Raw genomic sequence first — 18,675 nt, forward strand, 5'->3', positions numbered from 1 at the left:
GTTAAGCAAACCTTTACTCATGAATGTATTTAGGCTTGCAATAACAAAGAGGTTGAATACTTATTGACTCAAGACATTTCAGCATTTCATTTTTAATTAATTTGTAAACATTCCACTTTGACATTGTGGGGTACTGCGTGTAGGCCAGTGACAAAAAAATCTCAATTTAATCAATTTTAAATTCAGGCTGTAACACAAGACAATGTGGAAAAAGTCAAGTGGTATGAATACTTTTTGAAGGCACTGTTACGTCAACAAAATTAAACAAATAACTTTAATTCAACACATTTCTGTTGACAAATTTGATCGGGTTCCATTTTACCTACAAAAATGTTTTATATTTGCCATAGTAATGCCAATGGCAATAGACTTAAGTAGTGTTTTTACACTGTAAGTACACACAGATACTTACAATTGTTATACAATTCATGAAGCACTTTTATACATTGATAACACTCGGACCACAGAATGAGCTCACCTTAGTGACAAGTAAGGACAGTCACCACCTGATGACATCATCACCGCCAGTGTTTCGTAGCTGATGTGGACTAAAATGCCAGACTCGGGAAATAAAAGGGATACAGAGGAGCAACGCATCAAATAATGGTAAGTGGGTGGAATTCCCCTTTAAATGTACCCCTTCCTTCATGGTGGAAAAGCATGGTGTGGCTTAGTGAGGAAAGCACACTCTACAGTAGTCCAGTTAAGGACAGTCCAGTGTGCTAAAACTATCGATGCACATGGTCATGTTTCATATCTGCCTGAAGGAATATAACATTCTATAATAGACATCAAGGTTATTTATCTAAGTCAATTCAACATTTACACTTTACATTGAGGTATCCTTTATAAGTGTTACCTAAGCATAGCCCTATGTCAATACAATACCTTCTGTCAGAGATACTGTAGTGGGAGTGAGAGCAAGTGAAAGAAAGGGAAAAGAGGAGATGAGAGAGAGGAAGAAAAAAGGAGAAAGGGAGAGATATAGAAAGTAAGAGGAATTGTGTGTGTGTGAGAGACAGACAGGTAGAGAGACTGTTAGCAGCCACAGAGTAGATTTTCTGAGTGGCTGCAGCAGTAAATGTAGCATGCTCTCTCTGGCCCATCTTAAACACAAACCATGTGCTGCTGCTGGAAACTCTGATTTAACACACCAGGACTTCTAATGCAATAAACACACCCATCACACACACAGCCACGCACACAGAGACCGACAAATCCACACACACACATGCAGACAACTCTACGCACACACACAGGCACACCACGCTAAGCTTAGGTTTAATCAAAGACTCATACCTCTTCCAAATGTGATATTTCTATAATAAAGAAAATGTAAAACAATTCCTATGTCAACAGCGTCATTTGGAAGCCAATCAGGCAGAAGACTAGCAGTAGTGTGCTATGAAACCCAGTTATCATAAAAAAAGTATTTCCGTGTACCAACATTACATGTTAATAATAATCAATCATATTAGGATCATCTGACTACAATTGTTGTACCTATCTCTACTTGTATCTGTACGTACAAATCACTTGGTAAAATGCATAGGTGGTAATTTCCATCTACAAGACAGATAAAAAATTGGCTTAAGCAAAATAAATAGCTTGATCTTCAGACTGCTTCATCCAGTCATGCAGCCCCTCAAGGCTTCTGTCCTTCATCTTATGCTGCGGCCATGTGCTCCTCAGAAAAATCAGACATTTGGAAAACATTCCAACTGGGGGTTGGATCTCATTGTATTGAGTTATAGCACGGATTTCCCCACTTATAATTCCAACTCAGAAGCTCGTTTTTGGATGTCGGAAATGCATTGTGTTTCAATTATTTAGAAAAGCACATGAACGCAGCATTATTGCACGGAAACAAACGACATCACAGTTTCTCCCAGTTGTAGGGAGGAGGAGAGGGAGAAGAAGTGGAATAGGTCTTTGGCACGTCTCTCTTCTTTTGCTCACTCGCTCTCTTTCATTCTCCCTCTCCCTCCCTCCATTCTTCCGTCCCTCAAACGCCATTCTTCACCAGTTCGTGGGCTCCACTCTCGTCGATGACCAGGGTGGGGCGGAACTCTCGCCCACTCACCAGCTCCTCCAAACCCTGCAACACAACAGGAAGTGACATCATCAGGCTATTATATCATCAATGCTCGTAAAACTGAATGTAATAACTATAACGGGAATCACTTTTTAATATTTATTTATATTTCAACAGGTCCCTACTGTTAAGTCCCTCCCCCTTACCTCTCCGCCATAGGACACCAGTGGGGAGATCTCACATTTAATTGGCAGGTCTGTTCCATCCTTCAGACTGTGGGGAAAAGAGGAGGAAGGAAGGAGAGGAGGAAAGGTTGAGTGCTTTTCTCTTGTGTATGAAGAAAAGAGAAGAAGCAGCTGGATGTGTGATTCTCTGCTCCAGCTGTTCTTAGATTATTAGATGTTTGGAGCAAAGCATTAAAGCGTTAACGTCAGAGAGACTCCTATACCTTTTTCCTGGACCCAGATTAAGCCTATTCCTGGACTAAAAAGCACTTTCAGAGATTCCATTTAGTCTAGGAGTATGCTTTATCTAGGTCCAGGAAGACTAAGTAGGCACAAGTTTGAAGTGGAAGTGAATGAAGTCTATATTGATTGGGAGAGAGCATACATCACACAGAAAGCGCCATTAGACCTTATTACAATTTAAATGACACCACTAAGTAGCATTTATGAATGTAATAAATATTTTAAATGCTGTTGAATACACTACTTTCATTTAAATCATCATCTTTGAACAATCAGGAGGATTTAAATGTATTTGGTGTTGCCGTCACAATCACAGATAACTGGCCAACATCAGATCTGAAATGGCCACTCATCGTCTCCCCATCATCATCAGATAGACAGTGACATCAGAGACGTCATCAATTGCAAAGCATGCCCAGTGCCCATTACCCAGCATGCTCCACATTCCGTGGGTTAGTAGCTACTGTCCCAGTTAGCACTAGGCCCTGCACCAATAGCTTATGCATCCTTCTTTCCTTCCCTCCCTCCTTGAGATAATCACTGCTCTAGTATAGTTTGATTGGTGAAAGCAACAGGATGGTAAACTGGCCTACACTTACCTAAGCACGTGCAGACCAGTGATTGGCTAAAGAAAGAGAGGAAGGAAGGAAGGATGCATATGAAGACTATTGGAACAGGGACCAAGTCAGCAGGCAGGTCAGGTAACTCCGTCCCCACCTGCACAGGACAGGTGACCCTGTGACCTCGGCCCTAGCACAGCTAAACCACAGGCTGCATCTCAACACTCTAGTCCTTTCCTCTCCTTCCCTTCACCCACACTGATAGGAATAAACTGACCAGGTGAAAGTAGGACAAAAGACAAGGAGACTAAGAGAGGAAGCCACTACATAGAATTGAGACACAGCCCAGATGTTTGTGTGACAGTGGGTTACAGTGAGCGACTGAGTGTGTGTGTGAAAGCAAAAGCCCCGTCACCATGCAGTAACTCAGTCAGTACCACAGAGAATAGTTACTTCTGGTTGACATCAGCTGTGCCACTTCCTGCAGGTCCATCTCTGGAAACATTAAAACATTACACATGACACACAGGGTTAAGGGGAACCGTGAGGGATGCTGTGAGAAAAAGTGGGATTGTGAAAAAGCTGTGACAGAGAGACTATATGGTGATGAACGTGACAACAGGTGGAGAGATAAATAGAATGTATACTCACTGTGAGTGTGTTTAGTGTGTGTGTGTCTCACCTGGGTATAGCAGGCACACGCGTCCCGTTTTCGTCTATGAAGTGTCCTCCAGCATTGAGGACCCAGCGGTGATGCAGGGACATGAGGGCGTGTTTCACCGTGGTGGGCGTGTCTTTACCGTCCTGGCTGTCTGCGTTCTTCAGGGCAGAGAACTCGTCTTCACGAAGAACCTCGTACACCACAAAGGTCCTGAGACACACACACACAGTGTGAAAATGCATCTTTAGTGCTACTGTTTCCAAGGTAACCCACCCCCAGAACAACAACACATATTAATCATCGTCCCATTCCAGTTTAAAACAATCTGAGAATGGTAATGACGAGTTCTAGAATAGAGCCACATAGAATTGCATCCTCATTGCAATGAGAGGAATCCATTGACTCCATGTAAAGTTCTAAAAGCAGCAACATGACTCAGAGGTGATGTCATGATTCAACTGGAGAGAGAGACACAGAGAGAGAGAGAGAGAGAGAGAGAGAGAGAGACAGAGAGAGAGACAGAGAGAGAGACAGAGAGAGAGACAGAGAGAGAGACAGAGAGAGAGACAGAGAGAGAGAGAGAGAGAGAGAGAGATAGAGAGACTGGAGCAGCTCGTAAAACTTCAATTTTACAGGCCCCAGCAGCAGGGCTGGGCCGGCTCTGGGACAGTGGCTATGGAGCTGGGGTTTGGGCTAGGGGTCTGAGGTCCTGGAACCTGTCAAGGAGCTGGGGAATGGAAGCTGGGGCTCCAGAGATCTGGGTGTCAGGACCTGGATCTTACTAACGGATGCTGGCTGTGTGCCTCCCTTTCCTCTCCTCTCCTCTCCGCAGGTTTTAAGGGAAAATGCAGCCAGCTCCACACATGCTAAAGCCAGCTGGAAAAGCACTGCACTTACTTGGCAAACTGGAAGATGTCAAAGACAAATTTTTCCATTTTAATCCCGTTGGGTTTGTCGGGTTTGATTAGCCGTCCCTGCGTGTCCACGTACGGGATTTTCTTCTGGGCCACGTGATGCTGCAGCTGAGGCTCGAACGTCCTGACAGAGAGTTTCAAGTTTCAATGTCACATGCACAAGTACAGTGTAATGGCTTTTTTGCAAGCTCTAACCCCAACAATGCAGTAATCAATAACAATGTAATACTAAAAATAACAACGTAGAACAAAAACACACGATATATAAAAATAAGAAGAACGTGATAAAGTAAGCATACTAAATTATATATTAGGGTCAGTTCCAGTACCATATTTACAATGTGCAGGGATACTGGATTGATAGAGGTAGATATAGTGCCTTCAGAAAGTATTCATACCCCTTGACTTATTCTACATTTTATTGTGTTAAAGCATGAATTCAAAATGGATTACATTTTTATCCATCTACACACAATACCCCATAATGACAAAGTGAAAACAGGTTTTTAGAATTGTTTGCACATTTATTGAGAATGAAATACAGAAATGTCAAATTTACATAAGTATTCACACCCCTGAGTAAATATGTTAGAATCACCTTTGGCAGCGATTACAGCTGTGAGTCTTTCTGGGTAAGTCTCTAAGAGCTTTGCACACCTGGATTGTACAATATATTTGCTCATTATTCTTTTCAAAATTCTTCAAGCTCTGTCAAATTGGTTGTTGATCATTGCTAGACAACCATTTTCAAGTCTTGCCATAGACTTTCAAGCACATTTAAGTTAGAACTGTAGCTTGGCCACTCAGGAACATTCACTGTCTTCTTAGTAAGCAACTCCATCGTAGATTTGGCCTTGTGTTTTAGGTTATTGTCCTGTTGAAAAGGTGACTTTGTCTCCCAGTGGCTGGAGGAAAGTAGAATGAACCAGGTTTTCCTCTAGGATTTTGTCTGTGCTTAGCTCCATTCCATTTATTTTTAATCCTGAAAAACTCCCCAGTCCATAACGATTACAAGCATACCTATAACATGATGCAGCCACCACTATGCTTGAAAATATGGAGAGTGGTACTATGTTGTATTGGATTTGCCCCAAACATATCACTTTGTATTCAGGATAAAAATGTAATTGCTTTGCCACAATGTTTTGCAGTATTACTTTAGTGCCTTGACGCAAACAGGATGCATGTTTTGGAATATTTGTATTCTGTACAGGCTTACTTATTTTCACTCTGTCAATTAGGCTAGTATTGTGGAGTAACTACAATGTTGTTGATCCATTCTCAGTTTTCTCCTATTCCAGCCATTAAACTCTGTAACTGTTTTAAAGTCACCATTCGCCTCATGGTGAAATCCCTGAGCAGTTTCCTTCCTCTCCTGCAACTGAGTTAGGAAGGACGCCTGTATCTTTGTAGTGACTGGGTGTATTGATACACCATCCAAAGTGTAATTAATAACTTCACCATAATCAAAGGGATATTTAATGATAATGCTCCGTGGGATGTTCAAAGTTTCTGATATTTTTTTATAACCCAACCCTGATCTGTACTTCTCCACAACTTTGTCCTTGACCTGTTTGGAGAGCTCCTTGGTCTTCATGGTACCGCTTGCTTGGTGGTGCCCCTTGCTTAGTGGTGTTGCAGACTCTGGGGCATTTCAGAACAGGTGTATATACACTACCGTTCAAACGTTTGGGGTCACTTAGAAATGTCCTTGTTTTCGAAAGAAAAGCATTTTTTTTGTCCATTAAAATAACATCAAATTGATCAGAAATACAGTGTAGACATTGTTAATGTTGAAAGTGGCTATTGTAGCTGGAAATGGCTGATTTTAATGGAATATCTTCATAGGCGTACAGAGGCCCATTATCAGCAACCATCAGTCCTGTGTTCCAATAGCACGTTGTGTTTGCTAATCCAAGTTTATCATTTTAAAAAGGCTAATTGATCATTAGAAAACCCTTTTGCAATTATGTTAGCAGAGCTGAAAACTGTTGTGCTGATTAAAGAAGCAATAAAACTGGCCTTCTTGAGACTAGTTGAGTATCTGGAGCATCAGCAATTGTGGGTTCGATTACAGGATCAAAATGGCCAGAAACAAATAACTTTCTTCTGAAACTCGTCAGTCTATTCTTGTTCGGAGAAATGAAGGCTATTCCATACGAGAAATTGCCAAGAAACTGAAGATCTCGTACAACGCTGTGTACTACTCCCTTCACAGAACAGCACAAACTGTCTCTAACCAGAATAGAAAGAGGAGTGGGAGGCCCTGGTGCACAACTGAGCAAGGAGGACAAATACATTAGTGTCTCTAGTTTGAGAAACAGGCGCCTCACAGGTCCTCAACTGGCAGCTTCATTAAATAGTACCCGCAAAACACCAGTCTCAACGTCAACAGTGAAAAGGTGACTCCGGAATGCTGACCTTCTAGGCAGAGTTGCAAAGAAAAAGCCATATCTCAGACTGGCCAATAAAAATAAAATATTAAGATGGGCAAAAGAACATTGGACCTTTTCTTTGCAACTGTGCCTAGAAGGTCAGCATCCCGGAGTCGCCTCTTCACTCTTCATACATATGCACGTACCACTTTTCCATTATTTATTTTGTAGAATTTTTTGAAACAAGTTATTTTTTTCATTTCACTTCACCAATTTTGACTATTTTGTGTATGTAAATTACATGAAATCCAAATAAAAATCAATTTAAATTACAGGTTGTAATGCAACAAAATAGGAAAAATGCCAAGCGGGATGAATACGTTTGCAAGGCGCTGTATAATCAATAGCCTAACTTAAAAGTGCCTGTCTTTTTATAAATCATCAATATATCTACAGAAATAAAACAGATTCTGTTGCCTGTTTGAGTGTTTGTTTAATAGCCTACTGATTCCGTGAGCACCGAGCCTCACGCAACGACATGTCAAGTAAACAATTTCACAAATCTGGCAGTTTTTAATCTTTGCTTTGCTGTAATAAAGGCTTTATATGTTTTTTTTCGTTAGAACAGCCTCTCTGGTATTATTTATTTAGTGTTGTTTACACTGTTACACATTGTCCGAAAAATTATATTATTAATAATAATAATAATAATAATAATAATAACTTTTTCTTGATCTCCTTGTTATTACTATTATTATGGCACAATCAAATCAATTGCTGTCGGACTCCGTCTAATCATTTGTGTGTCTTAATTATTTAATCAAACAGTGTGCTTAAAGCATCAGACACGTTCAGTGAACATGGTTGATTTGATTAAAACACATAGGATGTGTCAATATATGGAAAAGTACACGTTTTAAAATTTAGACCAATCGATTGGTCAAAAGAACAGACGACTCTTGGTCGACCAATATTTTTTTTTAGTCGAGGACAGCCCTACTTTTGTTTATTGATTATCTTTCCCATGCCAATCAAGCCCATTTGAATTTAACTGAAAGGGGGGGGAATGCAGAGAGAGAGAGGTGGATGCAGTGACCGAGAGAGAGAGAGATCAGGAAATTTGAAACATGCACTTGGTTTTAACTGTTAAAAGTGAAGAGAGAAAAACTGCAGCTTTTTCTCCTTTAATTTCCTTCACCTTAGATTCTGGGTATTCATTAAAGTCACTGCGATGTTTCCAGGCATTTATCAGCTGACAGACACTGCTCATTAGAAACCAGCTAGGTCCAAGGCAACTACTTCGCTCTCAGGTTATGAGGCTCCCACTAGGCAGGTAATGACCTCAAATACCTGCTTAATGGGGGTTACACATTCACCATGTAATTACTCACTTACTGTATGGAGGTGTGTGTGGCTGTGTGTGTTTGCATACATGTTTGTGTGTGTGAGACTCACTGGACGACGTCCCTGAGGAAGGCTAGGGTGAAGAAGTGATTGGCCACGTTTCCTGCATTGAACATCAGCCGTCCGTCCGCGCTGCGCTTCTCAGCTGTAGCCAAGGTGATCTCGCTGTATTCTACCACCTGGTAACGGCCGTCGACCTTACAGACCACGCCCACCGCCTCCGTTGGATTGGTCTTCTCCACCACCTGGAAGTGATGTCACAGGAAGAAATTTTACCTGTGTCAAAACGTTTCAGATAGAAATGTAGATATGGATGGGACTCTTAAAAATAGTATTGGACTCTACATTTTAGTGACTGGAGTATGGTCTGAATCAGAAATCCAGCCCTCAGCCCATCTGGTTGGTAGTCCAAATGACAGAGATGGGCTTGATGAGGGGGTTAGTGGTGGGGTGAGGAGGGGGAGACTCAGTAGGCTGATGAGGGGTTTAGTTCGGTAGCAAGAAGCCACATCAACTGCAGTATTTGTGAGTTAACGACAGGAGGGTGGGTCCCTGCATTCTTCTGATCCTAGCAGAGCCTCACACCACAGCTCTTAAACTGACACACAACAGGAATGGCTTTACTACAGCTCTCAACTCTGAGTTAAACACACTATATATACAAAAGTATGGTGGACACCAATGTTCCCTCTAAACTGTGCGCGTGTGTGGGCCGAGACCGCCGTGCAGAAGAAATACAGTATCAGCCCACGGAGAAGCACGAGATTGAACTTCACTCAACTTTCTAGAGTTTTCCCTGTTAGTTAACACTATCAACTTTTCCCTTTACTGTGGCAATTGTGATCGAATCACTGCAATATTAGCCACTTTCAAAGCAACATACCGGAAAAAAAACGAACTATGCAAGACTTAGTATGCAAAACGAACACATCAGAGTAAGATTCTATTGCTTTGACACGCACACCTCAGCCCGTACTCTAAACAGAATGGTGCGGCATAACCAATCAGAGCTGCAGTAGGTTTATATGCAAATAGACCATTGCCATATATGGATCTGCGCCATTTACTTTGAACATGACTGTTTATAGCATGAGCGTTCTTGAGTAGATGCGCCTGTTTTGAGATCAAAGCGAGAGCTGCATGTAGCTACCACGTGTGCACATTTTGTTAATATCCTTTGCTAGTTAGTGAGTTATTAGCCCAGTTATAGATCATTTGTAGTCAGCAATAGGGGAGTGATTGCTTCCTACAAGAGCACAAAATGTGTACATTTCTAGAAATCTTTGAAAAGCAAGTCAGGTAAAGAGCTTTTTTTTGTCTTAAAGGGGCAGTGTTGTATTTTGAGACAGGCTTGAATAAGCTAAGTAGCCAATAGGCAGTGCATAGCATAATTTGTCTGATTCTCTGTAATAATGGTATGGGAATAATAATGCATTTTATTTTATAAAGTGGTTTCTTGCATCAAACACCAACATTTTCAGTCACCTCCTTGACTGAAGGACAAGTGGATAAACAGGTTAATGTTAAGCCCTGCATGTCTTTATTCCCAAAAGTCTCATGGAATGTAGGCCTACACTACTGGTCAAAAGTTTTATAACACCTACTCATTCAAGGGTTTTTCTTTATTTTGACTATTTTCTACATTGTACAATAATAGTGAAGACATCAAAACTATGAAATAACACATATGGAAAATTGTTAAACAAATCAAAATATATTTTATATTTGAGATTCTTCAATGACAGCTTTGTACACTATTGGCATTCTCTCAACCAGCTTCATTAGGTAGTCACCTGGAATGCATTTCAATGAACAGGTGTGCCTTCTTAAAAGTTAATTTGTGCAATTTCTTTCTTACTTAATGAGTTTGAGCCAATCAGTTGTGTTGTGACAAGGGGGGGGGGGGGGGGGTTTGGTAAAAGACCAAGTCCATATTATGGCAAGAACAGCTCAAATAAGCAAAGAGAAACAACAGTCCATCTTTACTTTAAGACATGAAGGTCAGTCAATACAGAACATTTCAAGAACTTTGAGTTTTTTCAAGTGCAGTCACAAAAACCATCAAGCACTATGATGTAACTGGCTCTCATGAGGACCGCCACAGGAATGGAAGACTCAGAGTTACCTCTGCTGCAGAGGATAAGTTCATTAGTTACCAGCCTCAGAAATTGCAGCCCAAATAAATGCTTCACAGAGTTTAAGTAACAGACACATCTCAACATCAACTGTTCAGAGGAGACTGTGTGAATCAGGCCTTCATGGTCGAATTGCTGCAAAGAAACCACTACTAAAAGGACACCAATAAGAAGAAGAGACTTGCTTTGGCCAAGAAACCCGACCAATGGACATTAGACCGGTGGAAATGTGTCCTTTGGTTTGGAGTCCAAATTTGAGATTTTTGGCTCCAACCACCGTGTCTTTGTGAGACAGATGGTGAACGGATGATCTCCGTATGTGTATTTCCCACCGTAAAGCATGGAGGAGGTGTTATGGTGCTTTGCTGGTGACACTGTCTGTAATTATTTAGAATTCAAGGCACACTTAACCAGCATGGCTACCACAGCATTCTGCAGCGATACGCCATTGCATCTGGTTTGGGCTTTGTGGGCATATCATTTGTTTTTCAACAGGACAATGACCCAACACACCTCCAGGCTGTGTAAGGGTTATTTGACCAAGGAGCAGAGTGATGGAGTGCTGCATCAGATGACCTGGCCTCCACAATCCAAATTGAGATGGTTTGGGATGAGTCAGACGGCAGAGTGAAGGAAAAGCAGCCAACAAGTGCTCAGCATATGTGGGAACTCCTTCAAGACTGTTGGAAAAGCATTCCAGGTGAAGCTGGTTGAGAGAATGCCAAGAGTGTGCAAAGCTGTCATCAAGGCAAAGGGTGGCTATTTGAAGAATCTCAAATATAAAATATATTTTGATTTGATTAACTCTTTTTTGGTTACTACATGATTCCATATGTGTTATTTCATAGTTTTGATGTCTTCACTATTATTCTACAATGTAGAAAATAGTCAAAATAAAGAAAAACCCTTGAATGAGTAGGTGTTCTAAAACTTTTGATCAGTAGTGTACATTGAACACCACACATTGGCTGCTACTGTAGGCTGAATGATAGAACAGCTACAGTGGTGTGACGTGTTTGCCCCCTTCCTGATTTGTTATTTGTTTGCATGTTTGTCACACTTAAATGTTTCAGATCAAACAAATTTAAATCTAGGTCAAAGATAACACAAGTAAACACAAAATGCAGTTTTGAAATGAAGGTTGTTATTATTAAGGGAAAACAAAATCCAAACATACATGTCCCTGTGTGAAAAAGTGTTTGCCAGAAAACATCTTGAGGATCCCCAAGACCTTTGGGAAAATACTCTGTGGACTGACAAGACAAAGTTGAACTTTATGGAAGGTGTGTGTCCCATTACATCTGGCGTAAAAGTAACACCGCATTTCAGAAAAAGAACATCATACCAACAGTAAAATATGGTGGTGGTAGTGTGATGGTCTGGGCCTGCTTTGCTGCTTCAGGACCTGGAAGACTTGCTGTGATAAATGGAACCATGAATTCTGCTGTCTACCAAAAAATCCTGAAGGAGAATGTCCGGCCATCGGTTCGTGACCTCAAGCTGAAGCGAACTTGGGTTCTGCAGCAGGACAATGATCCAAAACATACCAGCAAGTCAACCTCTGAATGGCTGAAGAAAAACAAAATGAAGACTTTGGAGTGGCCTAGTCAAAGTCCTGACCTGAATCCTATTGAGATGCTGTGGCATGACCTTAAAAGGGCAGTTCATGCTCGAAAACCCTCCAAAGTGGCTGAATTGCAACAATTCTGCAAAGATGAGTGGGCCAAAATTCCTCCACAGCGCTGTAAAAGACTCATTGCAAGTTATCGCCTAAACGCTTGATTGCAGTTGTTGCTGCTAAGGGTGGCCCAACCAGTTATTAGGTTGTAGGGGGCAATCACTTTTTCACACAGGGCCATGTGGGTTTGGATTTTGTTTTCCCTTAATAATAACAACCTTCATTTCAAAACTGCATTTTGTGTTTACTTGTGTTATCTTTGACTAATATTTAAATTTGTTTGATGATCTGAAACATTTAAGTGTGACAAACATGCAAACAAATAAGAAATCAGGAAGGGGGCAAACACTTTTTAACACCACCGTATTTCCATGGTAAAATGTTATGGGATGCATTATTTTTGATGGTAGGCCACTCTGGTAGGCCTACATTTAGATCAAATAGCCACAGTAGCCTACTTGGCCACTGTTAAAACTAACTTAAAGCGGCCTCACTGTTCACAGTAAACGCGCGCTGGAAGATGCACTGAAGTTTGCGCTCAGTGAACTTGAAATTTGCTCAGTGTCCCCAAATATTAGAGGGGACATTGGTGGACAGCCCTTCAAATTTGTGGATTCGGCAATTTCAGCCACACCCGTTGCTGACCGGTGTATAAAATCGAGCACACAGCCATGCAATCTCCATAGACAAACACTGGCAGTAGAATGGCCTTACTGAAGAGCTCAGTGTCTTTCAAAGATGGCACCGTCATAGAATGCCACATTTCCAACAAGTCAGTTCATCAAATTTCTGCCCTGCTAGACCTGCCCCGGTCAACTGTAAGTGCTGTTATTGTGAAGTGGACCACACAAGCACACAGAATGGGACCGCAGAGTGCTGAAGCATGTAGCGTGTAAAAATCGTCTGTCCTCGGTTGCAACACTCACTAACGAGTTCCAAACTGCCTCTGGAAGCAACGTCAGCACAATAACTGTTCGTCGGGAGCTTCATGAAATGGGTTTCCATGGCCGAGGAGCCGCACACAAGCCTAAGATCATCATGCGCAATGCCAAGCGTCGGCTGGAGTGGTGTAAAGCTCGCCGCCATTGGACTCTGGAGCAGTGGAAACGCGTTCTCTGGAGTGATATATCACACGTCACCATCTGGTAGTCCGACGGACAAATCTGGGTTTGGCGGATGCCAGGAGAACGCTACCTGCCCCAATGCATAGTGCCAACTGTACTCCTGAGTGGCGCAGTGGTCTAAGGCACTGCATCGCAGTGCTAACTGTGCCACTAGAGATCCTGGTTCGAATCCAGGCTCTGTCGCAGCCGGCCGCGACCGGGAGACTCATGGGCGGCGCACAATTGGCCCAGCGTCATCCAGGGTAGGGGAGGGAATGGCCGGCAGGGATGTAGCTCAGTTGATAGAGCATGGCGTTTGCAACGCCAGGGTTGTGGGTTCGATTCCCACGGGGGGCCAGTATAAAAAAATAAATAAGTATGTATTCACTAACTGTAAGTCGCTCTGGATAAGAGCGTCTGCTAAATGACTAAAATGTAAAAATGTAACTGTAAAGTTTTTTTGGGAGGAGGAATAATGGTCTGGGGCTGTTTTTCATGGTTCTTAGCTCCAGTGAAGGGAAATCTTAACACTACAGCATACAATGACATTGTAGATGATTCTGTGCTTCCAACTTTGTGGCAACAGTTTGGGGAAGGTCCTTTCCTGTTTCAGTATGACAATACCCCCGTGCACAAAGCAAGGTCCATACAGAAATGGTTTGTCGACATCGGTGTGGAAGAACTGGACTGCACGGAGCACTGACCTCAACCCCATTGAACACCTTTGGGATTAATTGGAACGCCGACTCCGAGCCAGGCCTAATCGCCCAACATCAGTACCTGACTTCACTAATGCTCGTGGCTGAATGGAAGCAAGTCCCCGCAGCAATGTTCCAACATCTAGTGGAGAGCATTCCCAGAAGAGTGGAGGCTGTTATAGCAGCAAAGGGGGGGACCAAATCCATATGAATGCCCATGATTTTGGAGTGAGCTGTTTGACAAGCAGGTGTCCATATACTTTTGGCCATGTAGTGCGTTTCATTTAATTTTAGGGACAATCTCATGGTCTGTCAAGTGACTGAGAAGAACCCAAGCCAATAATGCAGAACTAAACCCTAAAATGTCAACTGAACAACCTGATGAAGGTCTTGCAGCGCATTGGTGTGTGTGTTAACTGCCAACTGTGTGTTCCAACAGGAGCAGGCCTGTCAGTAATAACTAACTAAAGGAGATAGGGAGGAGGTGAGGGGGAATACAGAGGGTGAGGGAGGAGTGTCCATTCATGTGAAGAAAGCACACTAATGAAGGGTAATAGCAGCTTCTAGCCTAAAGAGTGTCCAACTGGGACCAGCCAGCCAAAACATTTCTGTGTGTTCCAGCTCTGAGAGGATGTTACAGACGTCACAAAGCTGCCGTCAGGAGGAAATGGATGATAGAACAACTAGGGCCCATCTCTGCTCTAGTGCTGCACGGATACAAGATTTCCCACGACTCACCCAAGTCCTAGACTTACTACTTCTATCCTCTTCACATTACTCATGAACTGGCCTCACACAGTGTGTGTGTCTGCATGGTGGGGATGCTGTACTGCTGAATTTGAGCAAGATCTCCCCAACATTTGAAGGTCAAATAAAAAAAACTATAAAGAAAAATAGTTTAATAGTTGCACTGCCACGCTAGTTAAACACGCCGTAAAAACTGTTGCTTTCCTGAGAAGAAACCAGTTAAGTTTCATATTTAACCACTGTTCCCTGTAAAGTTTTCTTCCCTCTCAAAAATAGTACACTGTGCCCAAACTCATTGTCTAGAAAAAACAGATCCATACATCAGAGGTGAGTTCAACAAGGCTTCTGTTTGCGGCGATCATGTTGCCAGAGTAACAATTTCAGTTGAACGATTTGAATGAACATTCCAAAATGTTACGGTGAAACATCAAATAGCTTCTTTTTGTAAGGATTACTGTAGCTTTTTAGCGACAATATTCAAACTGAGAATGACTTAATTATTCCTACTAAATTCATTCTACTAAATGATTCAGAGGGGTTGGGTTAAATGGGAAAGACATACTTCAGTTGAATGCATTCAGTTGTGCTGGCAACTGACTAGGTATACCCCTTTCACTTTACCTAAATATAGTAGAAAGTCTATATGGCCACTATTATTTTTAGAGGCAGTTTAGATCCGAAACAGACACTTGTGTTTGCTGCACACTAGCTTCTCAGACTGTTTGCCAATGTTCGTGGCTAACACAAAACAAATGGAATATGTTAGCCAACGTTCATGAACTATTTCGGACTCCTGAGTGGCGCAGTGGTCTAAGGCACTGCATCGCAGTGCTAACTGTGCCACTAGAGATCCTGGTTCGATTCCAGGCTCTGTCGCAGCCGGCCGCGACCGGGAGTCTCATGGGCGGCGCACAATTGGCCCAGCGTCGTCTAGGGGAGGGAATGGCCGGCAGGAATGTAGCTCAGTTGATAGAGCATGGCGTTTGCAACGCCAGGGTTGTGGGTTCGATTCCCACGGGGGGCCAGTATAAAAAATTAAATAAAAATATATGTATTCACTAAACTGTAAGTCGCTCTGGATAAGAGCGTCTGCTAAATGACGTAAATGTAATTTCCCTTGTTGAATGCACCTCAGAGGCTTGTGATACTATAGGCTGAGTGGGCCAAGCCTAGTCTGTGTGATGGAGGGCTGTGTGGTTCCCTCACTGTCCATAATGACGCAGTAAAACCAGGCCACTATCACTTCATATAGTTGCAGCAGTAATTTACACTGAACAAAAATATATAAAACGCAACATGTAAAGTATTGGTCCTATGTTTCATGAGCTGAAATTAAAATCCCAGAAATTTTCCACACACAAAATGCTTATTTATCTAAAATGTGGTGCACAAATTTGTTTACATCCCTGTTCGTGAGCATTTCTGCTTTACCAAGATAAGCCATCCATCTGAAAGGTGTGGCATATCAAGAAGCTGATTAAACAGTATGATCATTACACAGGTGCACCTTGTGCCTGGGACAATAAGAGGCCACTTTAAAATGTGCAGTTGTGTCACACAACGCCACAGACTTCAAAAAGTTGAGAGGGAACGTGCAATTGGCATGCTGACTGCAGGAATGTCCACCAGAGCTGTTGCCAGATAATTTAATGTTAATTTCTCTACCATAAGCTGCCTCCAATGTCATTTTAGAGAATTTGGCAGTACGTCCAACCGGTCTCACCACAACTGCAGACCACGTGTAACCACGCCAGCCCAGTACCTCCACATCCGGCTTCTTCACCTGCGGGATCGTCTGAGGGGGGGTGGGGGTTGCTGAGGAGTATTTCTGTCTGTAATATCCAGGCTCTGTCGTAGACGGCTGCGACCGGGAGACCCATGGGGCGGCGCACAATTGGCCCAGCGTTGTCCAGGGTAGGGGAGGGAATGTCCGGCAGGGATGTAGCTCAGTTGGTACAGCATGGCATTTGCAACACCAGGGTTGTGGGTTTGAATTTTTTATTTATTTAAATTATGTAACTGTAAGTCGCTCTGGATAAGAGCGTCTGCTAAATGACTAAAATGTAAATGTAATTGTAAAAACTCATTCTGATTGGCTGGGCTTGGCTCCCCAGTGGATGGGCCTATGCCCTCCCAGGCACACCCATGGCTGCACCCCTGCAAAGTCATTTGAAATCCATAGATTAGGGCCTAATGAATTTATTTAAATTGACTGATATCCTTATATGAACTGTAACTCAGTAAACATTTTGAAATTGTTGTGTTTATCTTTCTGTTCAGTATAGATTTTAGTTAATGTGTCCTATATAAATCTCAGCCATCAAACCCATCAATCTAGAGAGAAATACTTGAAGCAGCAATGAATGAGCTTCCCTGGATGTGTTTTTAAATGGAATAGTCGATCATATAGTTCCTGACATCGTCTGGCAAAAACGCCACTGTTCAGACCTTGGCGCTCTGCTACTGAACTCCTGAGTGATAGCAGTCTACACCCCCACCTAGTGGTGAATTAGAAGTGCAGTTCTTTATAGAGGAAGTCATGCCAGGGCAGTTTTCACTGTTTCCATTAGGGGATTTGATTAAACTGGCCCAGGTTGCACTGGGCTATGGTCAGTCACGTGACCGTGCAAAAGACTGAGGGAGGAACACCCTGCTCAAATCGAACAGTAATCTGAGCTGCTCGGTCATATTGTCAACAAGGCAGCATGATGCATCGTACAGAAACATTTAACATTTATTTTCCATAAAATATAAATTCAAATTTTCTAACTAGTTTTCATTGGGAAGGCAGGCAAAGAGTTTTAAACCACAAGCAATCACTTTGCATGTGATAACACAGAATCCTACTCATCACTCCACGTGCTTAACCTAAGTCACTTTTGTTTGAGTCTACTTCACCATCGGCCAGAGGGACGCCCGGGAGGCAGCCCAGTTCCAAAACGAATGCAATAACTTTTCACCCGGTGTAAACTCCGCCCACCCGGGCCAGTTGAATAGGATCCCCTCAATCATACCCTCTTATCCAAACACATTAGTCAAACACACCTCCTTCATTGAATACATAGAACCAAGACTACTTCCTGGTATAACAGGACCTGAACAACCAGCTGATCAAGGATTGGTCTAAATTAATTTCAATATATTCCTTCTTATTCAAAAGTGACCAACCATATTGCTTTCAGCTCAAAGCCTTTGTGAACAATGGCTTAGAGGGAGAGGGGACCAGGAGAGGAAACCAATTTAGGATATACTGAGATAAAAGGAAGGAAGTCATTTAAGAGTATTGGATCACATTTGGTGACATTTGGTGAGTCACCTTTGGCCTCCAGTCGAGAGCGAGACACAGAAGAGGGCAGAGAGAGACAGCTAGAGAGAAAGAAAGAAAAACTTCCAGTGAGAAAGAGACAGAGGGCTACTAACCTTAGCCCCACAGTCTGCTCCTTTCTGGACACAGAAGCCAACAAAGGCAGGGTCTGCTACTTTAACCAGGATGTTGTCCACACAGTAGACATGGATGAACTTGACCCCCTTCCGATCCATGTCCTCCACGATCCCCTGGGTACCCAGAGCTCTGTAAAGACCCCCGTTACCGTCTGAAACACACACACAGAGACCCCTGTTATCATCTAAAATACACAGACATGCACGCACCCACACACACACACGTTAGGTTGTGTACCTGGGGCCATGGCCAGCTTGTTTTTGCTCTCCAGGATGATCTTGCCATTGTAGTCCATCGCAGGCAGCATGCCCTGCTGGAAGAAGATCACGTTGTCTTTGCACAACCCAAAGTAGCTGTGGCGCGAAAATAACTTTTTAGTTGACTCCATGGTTCGGCCGCTCGTCATGATGTACCTAGGGGGAAATCAGGAGGCACAATTCAGTTAATGATTCATTC

At 42.6% G+C, this 18,675-nt stretch overlaps 1 protein-coding gene across 2 annotated transcripts in view; it reads right to left on the reverse strand.

Annotated features, from left to right (window-relative positions):
* Positions 1-260: 260 nt before the first annotated feature.
* The window catches only part of LOC311131321 (UDP-N-acetylhexosamine pyrophosphorylase-like), a 32,902-nt gene continuing 14,487 nt past the window's right edge, over positions 261-18,675 (reverse strand). The window contains exons 4-11 of one of the 2 annotated variants that reach the window (XM_084164227.1): positions 18,457-18,632; positions 18,198-18,370; positions 8,468-8,661; positions 4,621-4,761; positions 3,745-3,933; positions 3,516-3,557; positions 2,242-2,308; positions 261-2,098 (exon numbers count right to left, since the gene is read on the reverse strand). In XM_084164227.1, the coding sequence (XP_084020353.1) occupies positions 2,006-2,098; positions 2,242-2,308; positions 3,516-3,557; positions 3,745-3,933; positions 4,621-4,761; positions 8,468-8,661; positions 18,198-18,370; positions 18,457-18,632 (1,075 nt within the window). In that variant the 3' untranslated portion in view covers positions 261-2,005. The remainder of the gene's footprint in view (positions 2,099-2,241; positions 2,309-3,515; positions 3,558-3,744; positions 3,934-4,620; positions 4,762-8,467; positions 8,662-18,197; positions 18,371-18,456; positions 18,633-18,675) is intronic. The other variant, XM_084164228.1, reaches the window with a different exon arrangement.

This window comes from Coregonus lavaretus (assembly GCF_964263955.1).
Source record: "Coregonus lavaretus genome assembly, chromosome: 6".
NCBI classification, from domain to species: domain Eukaryota; kingdom Metazoa; phylum Chordata; class Actinopteri; order Salmoniformes; family Salmonidae; genus Coregonus; species Coregonus lavaretus.